Source organism: Tupaia chinensis, unplaced genomic scaffold, assembly GCF_000334495.1.
Source record: "Tupaia chinensis unplaced genomic scaffold, TupChi_1.0 Scaffold143836_2, whole genome shotgun sequence".
In the NCBI taxonomy this organism is placed as follows: domain Eukaryota; kingdom Metazoa; phylum Chordata; class Mammalia; order Scandentia; family Tupaiidae; genus Tupaia; species Tupaia belangeri.
This window is the reverse complement of record NW_006203687.1, coordinates 113644-127011: the sequence shown is the minus strand read 5'-3', so window position 1 is coordinate 127011 and position 13368 is coordinate 113644. Positions and strand designations below refer to the sequence as shown.

The window sequence follows — 13368 nt, the reverse complement described above, 5'->3', positions numbered from 1 at the left end:
CTACACATGTTTATTTAGTACCAATCACATGTGGACTTGTGAGCTCCATGGGTTTGTATGCCTGGCAGGAGAGCGGAGTAAAAACCAAGCCTGGAGGAAACCTAGGCCCTCTCAGAGCAGAGGGCGCCATGACACAGCAGCTTCTCCCTGTACGAAGCGTGCCATAATGAGGGCTATCATTCAGTTCTGAGTTAGTACTGTCCTTACAAGTTCTCACAGACTGACGAGGGATCTGCTATCCTCTCACTTCAGGTCTGGGCAAGACCCGATCTGACACTGTGTTTTCTAGGGAAAGTAAGAGGAAAGTCCCTGTAAGGGGACAGATGGTGAAAAGTCCTGGGCACTGCAGCTTTGGAGAGGGTCTGAAGTTCCTGACAGGATCTGTTTAAGAATCACCCTTCTTAAAGGCCACTATGGACTGACACACACAGCGCTTCACCAGAGCCGACCAGGCAAGCGTGATCTGTCCCCTCGTCTGCGTCGACTCTACATAGCAGCTGTGACTTCTGCTTCCCTCCTCGACCCATAGATCCCAGGTTGCTGAGAACAAAGGCAAACTCCAGATAACATTTGTAAATAGCACTGTGGTGTACTGGCCGACCCTAGGCCGTCCGGATGATAAGCTTCACGGCTTTCAAATATTCTCTCTCCGACCAAACTATCGAGGCTGTGGTGCGAGGGTGTGGGGCAGGGGCAGGAGGAGACTACCTGTCTCGTATAATGTTCTCTGTTTTGGTTTTCACTGGTTGTTTCTTACTGTTGTGTTTAGGTCTTCAGGAGCAATTTAGAAGAGAAACACAGAAGAACAGAGTACCCATCACAAACACTCTGGTGTTATACTGAGTTTTAGCAACTCTCAAGGCAAATAAATACAGCTAAAGAGAAGTGGAATACAGGATACAGAGTCTGCAATGTACTTTTGGAAAATAAATTTTTCCAGGGTGCATGCAGTTACCAGAGAGAGAGAGAGCGAAAGAAAGCACCCCCTAGGGGGGATGGTCACCCTGCAATCCCTTCTTCATTTCTCCCTCCCTTCAAGATTTGGGGCACGCACGCACATGCTCCTGGCATGTTTCCCAAGCTGCTGGGTCTAGGACTTCAGTTGCACAGCCAGCCAGACGGAATCCAGTTGCCTTCACCACCACAGCTACTGGTTGGCCCCAAGAGTAAGTTACACGGGAGCCCGAAAAAAAGGTTTATGCTCCAGCATTGGACATTACTCTTACTTTGCTAAGTCCCCTTTATATCTATAACACAGTGGAAAGGGAAAAAAAGCATTGTCTAAGAACTCTTTAGTATCATAAAGCATTTACGGAGGTAAGCGGCCCCGAGCTGACCTGCTGAAGCCATGAAGTCCTATCAGGAGAGTCAAGAGATTTTGCGCTGAAACTTCGGGTGTTCATCGGAAAGCTATCCTGATCTTTTGGTGGTGAGTATAATAGAAAAGACCTTTTCACAGGGGCGCTCTTGCCACACACCAGATCCGTGGCAAACACAGACAATTCTCACGAGCTAAGTGGAGACAGTGGACTGGCTGAAAGTCCATGTTCCACTGGAATCTTACGCACTGCTGCTGGGGATGTGAAACATCCCTGTGGGGACAGTTGCTGTGGGAATCAGGGCAACGAGTCCTCAAACGTGAAGAAGAGAATAACCGAATGGTCCAGCAATTTCACTGATGGGTATATTCTCCAAAAACTGAAAGCAGGGACTCGAGGTACCTGCACACCCATGTTCATAGTGCTGTTGTTTCCAACAGTCCGAAGGTGGATGTGACACGAGTGCCCTTCGGCGGATGAACAGGTAGGCAGACGTGGCGTGTGCATGCACTGGAGCGTTACCCAGCCTTAAAACGGAAGGGCAGGCTGACGTACTCTACCACACGGATGCCCTGCTGGTGAAATAAGCTAGTGACAGAAGGACAAATTCTGCACGATTCTACACGCAATGAGGTATCTAAACTAGTCAAGTTCATACAAGTCACAACGCAGAATGAGGGCCAGCAGGTGGCATGGTGATAGAGACAGTGGATTTCCTCTCATGATCTATGACGGTTCAAGTCCTGGACCAGTAGCTTGAAAAACATGCCAGGCACATGCACATGCATGCCCAAAATCCGAAGAGGGGAAGGGATTACAGTGTGGCCATCCCCTGTGGGGGGGCGGTTTATCACTTTCTCTCTTTCTCCAGCGAGTACGCATGCCCTGAAGCAAAAATCTAAAAGAAAAAAAGCCAAATGGCATTGGTAGGAGCAGGGAGGGGGAAGGGAGCACTGTGTGATGAGCACGCAGTGTTTTGCAGGATGAGAAAGTTTTGCAGGCTGGTAGCACACCATGTTACTGAGTTGTACACACCACGGTTAAAACGGTCCATTCTATGCTGTCCACTCACCATCGCATCCATAAAAGGGAAGGCAGCGAGATACAGGAAGGCCCTTCTTGTTTTGCTCCCCACCGACTCGTCCACGTGGTGCAGCTTGTTGATGATGTAGTAGCCTAGGTCACTGTAAGCTGCAAAAGGGCAGAGGAATGCACCGCCATGTTTAGTATCTGTAAGTGCTTTTACCCCAGGAGCTGAAACATGACTTCAAATGCAACATGTATGCATTGTAAAAACAATTAGAAAACTGAGATAAGCAAATGGAAGAAAACATCTATAATCTCACTCCTCCGCCCACAGGAGGCCACGGTAAGAATTCTCATCTCTTAGCCCCGTTCTCTGAGGGTGTCTGGGACAGGCGAGCAGGAGTGTTTGGACATAAAGATGCGGTCAGTACTCCGTATATTCTTTTATAAACCATGAGCGTCTTTCCATGACGTGCTTCTTCAGTGTAAGTCCTTGACTTCCTTTCAAATAATCGAAAGTTGACTCGGTATCAACTTATTCAGCCTGTTATTCCTGCATGTTTAGGTGGTTTCTGTCATTTTGAAATTATAAAAGAATGTTGGACAGATAGGTTTACAGCTAAATGTTTATGCCTATTCTTGGTTATTTAACGAAGAGAAAAATGTCTACATGTTAATGTGCCTTTTCAATGAAAAACTTAACAGTGGACTTACCAGTGTTTTTTTATTTTATTTATTTACTTTACTTTTTATGCCATAGGGTGCATGCACTAGCCAGAGAGAAACAGAGAGAGAAAGAAATCACCTCCCAGAGGAGATGGTCATGCCACATTCCCTTCTTCATTCTCCTCTTGGGTTTTGGGCATGCATGCACGTGTGCCCGGTGTGATTTTCCAGCTGCTGGGTCTGGGACTGAACGGCACTATCAGCTATGTGTGATCCAGCACCTTAACCTCCATACCACCTGCTGGCCTGCCGGTGCTTTTGTTTCATTTTGGCTAGAGTGGTAGCTCTGGGTACAGTCCTGGACAATGGACAATGACAGAAATAAACCTTGTTTTTAAAATAGAGGTTTTTTGTTTTTTTTTTTTTTACCTTAAGGCACAAGCACTCGCTGGGGATGTTGGGGAGAGACAGTGAGAGGGAAAGTGAAAAATCACCTCCCAGGGGAGACAGTCATGCCACAATTCCTTCTCCTCCACTCTCCTCCCAAGATCTTGGGCACACATGCACGTGCGCCCAGCATGAGTTTGAAACCACTGGGTCCAGGACCCCAACCATGGTTGTCATGTGGGAGTCCAAAGATGTAACTGCTATGCCATCTGCTGCTGGCCTCTGAGGAATAAACTATTTTTTAATAATTATTTTATTTAACTTTATTTTATTTATGTAGGGTTTTTTTTTTTTTAACTTGACCAGAGAGGGACAGAGATAGAGGGAGAGAGAGTGAAAGAGAAAGAGAAAGCAAAAAAGCAAGCCGTCAGGTCTGAGACTTGAACCACGGTCAGTTGTGTGGGAGTCTAGCGTCCTTAACCACTATGCCACCTGCCGGCCCAGAGAAATCAACTTTTAAAAAGAGAAAAAAACTGCATCAATAAAGATTAAAATGTTGAGCTGTTTTCTCCCTCATTGCGAAAGTTTTCGATTACAAATGAAAACAATAATCTTTGTGTTCTTCATAGAGCTTGACAAGCACTCTAGCTGTTCACCCTGTTTTCATTCTCTTATAACTGTGGATATTAACATCTTCAACGACCACAGATGCTTTTTTGAAATCAAAATAGAGCCAGAGCACAGACCATCTAATTTTACATGAACTAATAAGAATCCTGGGGCCGGATGGCAGTATGGCAGTAAAATGTGACACTGTGAGAGGCAGAGCCACATGAGAAGGTGGCCGGTCCCCATCCGGAGTCCTCCGTGAGGACACCAGGAGTATGTGTACCCATGAGCTGGGCCGGCTGACGCTGAGGGATGCACCGGCGTTAAGACCCTGCTGGGAGTAATGTCTCCTTGTCCCTGCCTCTCTCTCCTGCATGGAATAAATGAGTAAACTCTGTTAAGTAAAAGAATCCCCTCCACACTTCAAAGTTGGGGAACGACGTGTTACCACGTTAAGTGGTAAAAAGAAGTGACCTCTGTCCTTGGCGGAATTTGTCTTGCATTCTGGGAGTTTTGGATAAGTGAGGTCTTACAGATGGTGTCTGGGATCCTGGAAGGCACAGGTGGAAGTCCCAGTGGGCCCAGGTGCCAGTAAAGTGACTCTTGGGGATAAGCCAGGGATGGGCGCAGTTTGCAGAGAGAAACAAGGGCGGAGGAGAGGCTGGCATGTCCTCCGAGGACGGGCCAATGCCCAAGAGCGAAAGGCACAGGTGCCAGTGTGGAGGGCCATCAGCGTCACCTAGGAGACAAGAGGAGAAATCCAGGAGACAGAAAGAGAAGAGCCTGGGGGAAGATTAGTCAGGGCAGGGGCTGTGGAGGCTTCTGAATGTCCCTGTCGTTTGGATCAGAAGCTGTACATGGAAGGAAAGCGGATTAGCGGAGGCTTGACCTGACCTGGGAAGTGGGGAGGGGGAGCCCCAGAGTGCTTGGCAGTGAGGTGAGCCTGGACACACACGAACTCGGCTGGCAGAGACCGAGAGCCGGGTGGAGGGGTTCTTAATCACACGAAGGGCCCACTTGGGTGTTAGACTGTGACAATGTGGCCTCCAGGAGTATTGCTGCTATTTTTTAGACACTTGTTTTCATTCGATCCGCGATTGTCCACTGGGCAGGACCTGTGGGGAGACAGTCCTGACCTTGTCTACACTGCTTGTCACTATGCTGGCAGAGGCCACTGGCAATGATGAAGGCAGCCACGCCCAGGAGCAGAGCAGCACAAGCCAGGTGCAAGAACACAGGCCAGCTATGAATAGCCCTGGTAAAGGTTACGGTCCTCCCGTAGGCCAGTGAGGGCACGGGGCTGCAGCGGCTGCCGCTGCAGACCACAGACCTGGTGAAAGGCTGGGATTCCGAAGGGCAGAGTTATGGGCTGACCAGATCGCCTCAAGATTCAGACGCTGAGAACCTGACCCCCAGAACCTCAGGATGTGATCTTCTCTAGCACCCGGGTCATTGCAGACATACGCACTTAAGATGGCCCCCTGGAGCAGGGTGGACTCTCCGTTCAAGGACTGATGACCTTCTACAAGGGGGGTGTTCGGATAAGGAGACAGATGCATGGCGGGAGAGCCACGTGAGGGATAAGGAGACAGATGCATGGCGGGAGAGCCTCATGCTCATGAGGACAGCAGAGGCGGAGGTGATGCATCTGCTGAGGAACGTCAGAGATCGCCAGCAGGCAGAGCAAGCTGGTGGCACGGTGAGCAAGGCAGCCAGATCCCACATGGCTCACAGCACGGGTCAAGGCCCGGACCCAGCAGTTTGAGGAACATGCCAGGTGCATGTGTGGCCAGGATGCCCCCCGAAAAAAGAATGGAGAAGAGGTTGTGATGTGGCCACCCCTCTGTAAGGGGCTTCCTTGCTCTCTTTCTCTCTTAGGCCAGGGCATGCACCGTCTACCAACTGGGGAAAAAGAAAAGAAAATGTCTCCAGCAACCCACCAGCAGCTCTGGGACAGGCCTGGGACAGATTCTCCCTCACAGTCCTTGAAAGGAAGCAGCCCTGCTGACAACCTGAACTGAACTCTGACTGCTGGACCCCAGAACTGTCGGACAATGCATTTCTCCGGGTTAAGCCACTGTGTGTGGGCTAGTCAGCCCTCTGTAACTGCCGGTTCTACATCCATGTATTCAACCAACTGCGGGTCAAAAATATTGTAAAAAAAAGAAAGAAACTGGTCGTATCTGTATTGAACATGCGCGGACGGAGCTTCTGCCGGTGTTCCCTCGCCAGTCCAGCACCCTGGCTGTCCAGCACGCTCCCAGCCTGGGAGGTGCTGTAAGTAACCGGAGACGGCTGGCAGGGTATGCACAAACACCAGGCCATCTTACACGAGGGACTGAGCATCTGCAGACTTGGAATCTGCGGAAAGGCCTGGAACAAACACCTTTCAGATACCACGGAACATTACGGCGGCAACTCTGGCAGACAAGTGCAGACCCTTCTGAGGAGGGAGGAGGGAGGAGGGGATTCTCTGTCAGACTCTGGGGTGGTGGCAAGAAAAGACAGGACACATGCGCATGTGCAGCTGAGAACAGGGCGTGCGGTCCATGTGCTGCCTGGAGAGACCAACATAAGGAGGCTTCCCCACCCCTGAACACACCTCTTATTAGAATCTTTCTTTTCTTTCTATTTTTTTTTAAAGAAAGATTTTTGCTATAGGGCATGTGCACTGGACAGAAAGACAAGAGAGATACAGAGAGACAGAAAGTGAGAAATCACCCCCCCCCAGGGGAGATGGCCACTCCGCAATCCCTTCTCCCCCATTCTCCTCTCGGGATCTTGTGCACACACGCACACGTGCCCAGCATGAGTTTCAAGCCACCGGGTCCAGGACTCGAACACCAGTCGACTACGTTGGAGTCCAGCGATGTAACCATTATGCCATCTGCTGGTCCCTTATTAGAATCTTTCAACGAAAACATCAAAAGCAGGGCTTTCCTCAGGGAAATTGCAGTGAACACTTAGGAGTTAATGGGGTCTAAGAACTACAGGGGTTCTCAATCCCATCCCAGCTTTCTGGCGCTTCCTTTTCAGCTCTGGAGGGTACAAGACTCTCCCCAGCGCCAGGTTCCAGGGTACGTTGGACACAATCCCATTTTTGCTTATTCTCACTTCCCACAGTGTAGCCTCTTCCTCTTTCTGCTCCTGGGAGAGAGCAGCTTTTCTGCCAGATTTGCTTATTCCTATCTACCCTGCCCCCCAAGTCCGCCACAGGGGACAGGAGTCTGTTACTGCAGAGGTGGGCTCACCCTGGGATCTGTGAGCACAGAGTCGTCGCAGCTGTTTTCACCCAGTCCCTTCTGCCCCAACTCCCTTCCTCCCTGTCCTGAGCTATTTCCAGCTAGAGTTGCTGGGGGTGGGGTGGGGTGGGTAATTTGTTGGAAGTGCTTTGCGTGGAGTCTTTAATTACAAGCTAGGCCAGAGCAGCACTGAGCAGTCAGCCTTCAACTGCTACAAACAGCCCTTCCAAGACTGTTCAGAAGAGCTCTTATTCCCTATGAACATTATAAAAAAATTAAACAAGATTTTCTAACAGATGTAAACAGGTTTTATGATGCAACAACAGCAAAAGGACTTCAACCTGACTGATGTACAGGTAGACAGCTCTGACCCTGTCCGACATGAGAAACGGGAGAGGCCCTTTCAGCCCACACGCCTCTGACCTCAGCCCGGCAGACCACAGGCCCTCTCTGGAAGCAGTGGTCGGCAAACTTGTCCATCCAGTGGCTGCTAGCACCTGCCGCCAGCCCTGACAGCTGAACAATAATCGCAAGTCTACATCCATAATCTTGCCACGCTCAAGAGCCAAATGTGCGAACCCCTCTTCCTTTCTGCTTCTAAATTCCAGAGGAAGTGTGCACTTGCCAGAGGGTGAGAGGGAGAAAGCACCCCACGATGGGGCATGGTCATGCCACAATCTCTTTTTGCTCCATTTCTCTACCCTATTGGGATTTGGGGCACACATGCTTGGTGTGTTCTTCAAGCCACCGGGGCTGAGACCTGAAGTGGGTTGGACATGCAGGATCCGGGTCCCGATGCATTGCACTTAACCATTGCTCTGCGGGGCCAGCCTTGCGAACCCCTATTTGAATTCAAATTCCTGAGTTCTCAATGCTTAAAATCTCACAGGGGCCTCCTATTGAACAACGATACTGTATGATACGGAATGTTAGAGGAAAAGCCTTCTTATCCTGCTTTCTTCGAACACATATTTGATCAAAATTATTTGTGAAAAGACATTTTTCCTACTTTTTGATTTTAACAAATGCAAATTTAGTTCTCTAAAACCTGAAAACAAACAAACCAACAAAAAACCAGTTCTGTGAAACGGTACCTCATTCCTGGAAAATAACTTACACCAGCCCTCTGTTCCAGGGAAATAAAAGTCTAGCGGTTCACAGTTTGAAGTTTTAAGAGAAGCACCAGATTACGTAAAATTAAATTGTGAAGGGTGTAGAGTCTCTAACACTGATCTCTCTCTCTCTCTCTCTTTCTCTCTCTCTCTCACACACACACACACACACACACACACACGCAGTCTCACAGGGGCCTGCTGATGGCACAGTGGGAAAACGTGACATTCTTTGACAAAATCCCACATGGAGGTTCTGGGTTCAAATCCAAAGGCCTCTCTGAATACAGAGGGCATGGGTGTGGCCAGGGTCAGGGCTGGGTGGGGTGGATCATGGCACGGAGAGACTCTGTTGGGGGTGCTATCTCTCTCTCTCTCCCTCCCTCTCTCTCTCTCTCTTTCTCTCTTATTCTGTCTCTTCACCCATGGAAGAAACAGGTTAAATAAACTTAAAAAAAATCTCACAAGTGCTATTTATTGACTGGCCGTGTCTGGTTTACAAGCCTTTTCACGGGTGTGGATAACTTTACCTCTGTTTCCAACGTATTATTTCCAAAATGTGGGTGCTTCAGTAGCTGATGAGCCACGTTTAAATCACTTCAACAAATATGGGTTGGATAACTTGTATGGATCAGACCTTGTGACAATGTGGCCAGCCGTGAGGCAGATAGTTCTCCTTAGGAGAGATGGAAGAGGGACCCCTAACTCCCCTCTACTCCATATTGGGGATGGGAGGTGTGAGCACTGATTGGCTTCAGAGAGAGATCATAAACCCATGTGTACCATAAGAAAGTCAATGTGAACTTTTTTTTATTGCCAGAGAACACATGTGGTCACCAGAAAGAGGCAGAGAGAGAGAGAGAGAGAGAGAGATATGGAGAGAGAGAGAGAGAGAGAGAGAGAGAGAGAGAGAGAGAAAGCACTCCCCAGTGGGGCATGGACATATTACAGGTATCTTCTTCTCCATTTCTCTATCCTGTCAGGATTTGGGGCACACATGCATACATGTCTAGCATGTTTTTTAAGTCACCAGGGCTGGGATTCAAACTACAGTTGGCCATGTGGGAGCCCCATGTGAATTTAAGACAAGAACACAGATTCTATCTCCTTGGTATCACGGCTCGGTTGAGCGGGGTTCTTAGGAACACCACAGGATATCTGCTTCTCTCTGGAGAACACGCCTCATTTATGTCTGAACATCCAGGATCCGCCCAGTGCAGGTGGTCGGTAAATGCTACCTGAATAAGTGTTTGATCCATAATCCCACAAAGAAATAACTAGAGCAGACTGATAGCAAAATGTCCCCAATTGATCCCTTCCCCCTATTTCCCCACCCTTCATAATAAGACTTTCCAGATCCTCTTGTCAAAAGCGGAGTCTGTTTCTCCTTTAATCTGAGCCAGTCTGCCTTTCGCCTGGGTCAGCTCTGTGTAGGGCAGTTTTGATTTTGGGCTTTAAGAGGCCCATGTGCTTCTATGCTCTCCCTGGGAGTATGGCCACCACCATCTAAAAAAGGGCAAGTGATAGAAGTGAAGGATGAGACTGTATGGGAGAGAGCTCCGTGTCCCAGCACAGGCCAGCGAGGCCAGCCTGTATTCCGCTGACAGCACTCAGGGAGCCCACCAAGACCAGCAGAGCCACCTCCTGACCCTCTGCTGACCACAGGCAGGAAGCCAGCCATGTCCCAAAGAGCCACCTGGCCAACCGGCAGTCTGATGAACAAACACAAACTCTTGTGGTTTGAGCCACTAAATATTGGGGTGGTTTTCCAAACAGCAACACATTGTGAGACTATCCTGAAACCATCTGCCCACTCCTCACACCTTTGCTGCTTTAAACTATGTCAAACTGTACCAGTTCACCCCTTGCCAAGCTGGTCTTCAATCCATGAATAATGGAAAAGTTTGAAAAGTGAAGTTTGGCAAATCGAACCAGTCTGGAGACGACTTTAATTGCTCGCTGTAAGACCAAGGAACCTGTGAAAGTTTTGTTTCTGAGTTCTGCTAACTGCCCAGACCACTGCAGAACTCAGAAGAGGCCTTACAGGTCACTGCTGAGAATAAACGTGTAAAGACAGCTAAAATCCACACAACGGTTTCGACATCTCTGAATTAGGAGGTCAGGCAGTAGTAATTTCCAGGCAGGTGCAATTAACATGGCCCCACAGGAAACCAAATGCAAGATCTGCAAGTTTTCCTCTTTTATAGATTCATTAAGAGGGAGAAACAGGACCACACCTATACCAAGGCCACTGGCCTGAATTAGGTGGCCAGCGGGCAGCAAAGTCTGGGTTCTGTGGTTTTATAGCTAATGCCTCATGGATGGGCCCAGGACAGAAGTTATGGCTACAATTAAGCTTAACAAAGGACAATGAGGGTCAGCTCTATTATGCAGTGGTTAAGGGAACCAGCCCACATGGCCAACTGTGGTTCAAATCTCAGCCCTGGCAGCTTGAGAGATACTCTGGACGCATATGCACGTGTGTCCAAAATCCTGATGGGAAAGAAGAATGAGGGAAGAAAGATTGAGGCATGTCCACGCCCCATTGTAGCGTGCTTCGTCTCTGGTGAGCACACATGCCTCTAGCAACAAAAAAGAAAAAGAAAGAGAAAAAGAGATAGAAAAAAGAAAAAGGGGACCCCTACTGGCTATTGCCCAACTCTGGCCAAGAAATGCTCCTAGGCTCTTGCAGTTGGATGGGGAGCCTGATCGTGAGTGTACTCGGCATAGACAGTAATTTCCGGGCCAGTGGATTTTCTCAAGTTCAAATCCATCAATCCCACATGATTCCAAATGCAAGGCCTGGGTGGGGGTGCTGTGGGGTACATTTCCTGGAGCCATCGTCCCCTCTCAATCCCTACCACCATGTCCGGGAAGTGCCCACGTAGTCCATGAACTCTGCCTCAGCCATGTCTGGAGAATCCTGGAACCATAGGCAAGTGTCCCCAGGACAGGAGACTGTCTGGCTCACCAGTGGGGTCCAAAAGGGAAAAAAGTAAGTAAAAACAAATGCAAAACACAGGGAAAAACAATTAGTTAACTAGAGCAAATGCAATGAAAGAGACCCAGAAAAGGTTCTTCCCTTTATGGGGGGAATACAATTAGTAAGGATGGCACCACGACAGAGCTCTCAGGGTTGTCTGGGCCCAGCCCACTTCAGCAGTCCTACTATGACCTGTCAACTGATGTGCAGAGGGAGACAGGCTGAGTGAACAGGAGTTACATCTGTAATGGACCATTCTTTTCTTTCTTCTTTTTTTTTGTAAGGTGCATGTGCTCGTCAAAAAGAGACAGAGAAAGAAAGAGAGGAGAGAGACAGAAAGAGAGAAAGGGGAAGTGAGAAATCACTCCCCACCCCCCACCCCAGCCAAGCGGGAGGATGGCCACACCACAATCCCTTCTCCTCCATTCTCATCTCGGATTTTGAGCATGCACACTCAAGTGCCCAGCATGTTTTTCAAACTGCCAGGGCAAGACCTGAACTGCATAACTGGCCATGTGGGATCCAGCCACCTTAAGCACCACACCACCTGTTGGTCCAGCCACTGATTTTTCAAGACTAGAGAAACCCCTTCTAAAGGAAGAAGATCCTCCAGGGACTGGCACGTTATCGGCAAGTACTGATCAGTATGGAGTGCTGAAGTTCATCAGACTAGAAAAAAGTCCAAGACAGAGAGGACACGCTGGCAAGAAGGATCTCCCCAGCACCCTGGGTACACAACCTTTGGGAGAAATTAGAGAACACCCAACCAAGGCCCTTGTTCACAACAAGCAAACGGTGCTGGTGATGTCCTAGAGCTGACTTTCCCAATTATGTACGTTTCTTCAGAGCCCTGAAGTGATAATGACGTAATAAGCAAAACATAGAGCCCTTTCTTGATGATAAACACATGAAACATACTTACACCGAGGCTCAAAGAAATCCCCTAGATTCAGTAATAGTCCCTAAGAAATGCTCACTAATGCTAAATGCCCCAGGTGTCGAAGGCCCTCCCAGGACCCCCAGTGCCTGGCTGCAGGCTCACCACTGTGACTCAGCCCCTGCCAGACTCCCTCTCCACATTGTTCCCCCCTCTCCCCATTCTTCCTCCCCCCGTTTTTGCTTTCTACTTGGTCAACGGAGCTCACCCAAGTCTGACTCCAAACCTTAACCTGTGGCCTGCCCTCCAGGCCTAGCACAAAGCATTCACCTTTGAGCCTGTGAGATTTAACACTGGACTTTTTCTTGCCTTTCCCCCCACCCCTTGATTTATTTGTATTAAAAAAAAAATGCCAGAGGGGTGTGTTTACCAGAGACAGAGAGGGGGAGAGAGAGAAAGCACCCCCCAATGGGGTATGGCCACACTGCAACCCCTTCTCCTCTATTTCTCCAGCTTGTTGGGAGTTGGGGTACACACACACACACACACACACACACACACACACACAGTGTGTTTTTCAAGAGGGTGGGGCTAGGACTCAAACTGCGTGGTTGGCCTGTGGGATCCCTTAACCGCCAGACCACAGGCTGGTCCTCCCCTGACTGATAAATGTGTAGCTGCCATGCGCTTTCACTTCTTCTCCTTGGCACGAGCACCCTCCTTTGGTTTTCTTGCTGTCACACTCTCTTAAGCCCAGGGGAGGTCTTCATCTCTCCTCACACTGACTTTGGTTTACTTTGTCGCCCCTCAAAAGCTCTCACTGGCTGAAAACCACTTTGCCAGCATTCTTCTAGAAATCAGCACCAAAACCTCGAATGCTTCTCCCAGCTGCCTGCACTCCAGGAAGAGGTCCATCTGGCCACCATATCTGAAGTTCTCTCGCTTTTATTCCCCGTGTTTGGTGAAGAGGACCTGGAAGGGTGTGCACATGCTATTCATTCACTGCACGTGTTGTTGAACCGCTGTACAGGACAAGTGGAGACCGACTCATGTGAAAAGTGAGTGAGGGCCCGCCATGGTGGTCACTGGTTCTATAGGCGAGCTGGATCCCACATGGCTGACTCTGCAGTTTCAGTCCCAGACCCAG

The 13368-nt window shown here is 49.1% G+C and overlaps 1 protein-coding gene across 1 annotated transcript in view; it reads right to left on the bottom strand.

Annotated features, from left to right (window-relative positions):
* Positions 1-13368, bottom strand: part of ANKH (ANKH inorganic pyrophosphate transport regulator) — a 92008-nt gene that overhangs the window by 62818 nt on the left and 15822 nt on the right. Inside the window, exon 8 of the mRNA XM_006165249.3 lies at positions 2392-2510. Coding sequence (XP_006165311.1) covers positions 2392-2510 — 119 coding nt within the window. The remainder of the gene's footprint in view (positions 1-2391; positions 2511-13368) is intronic.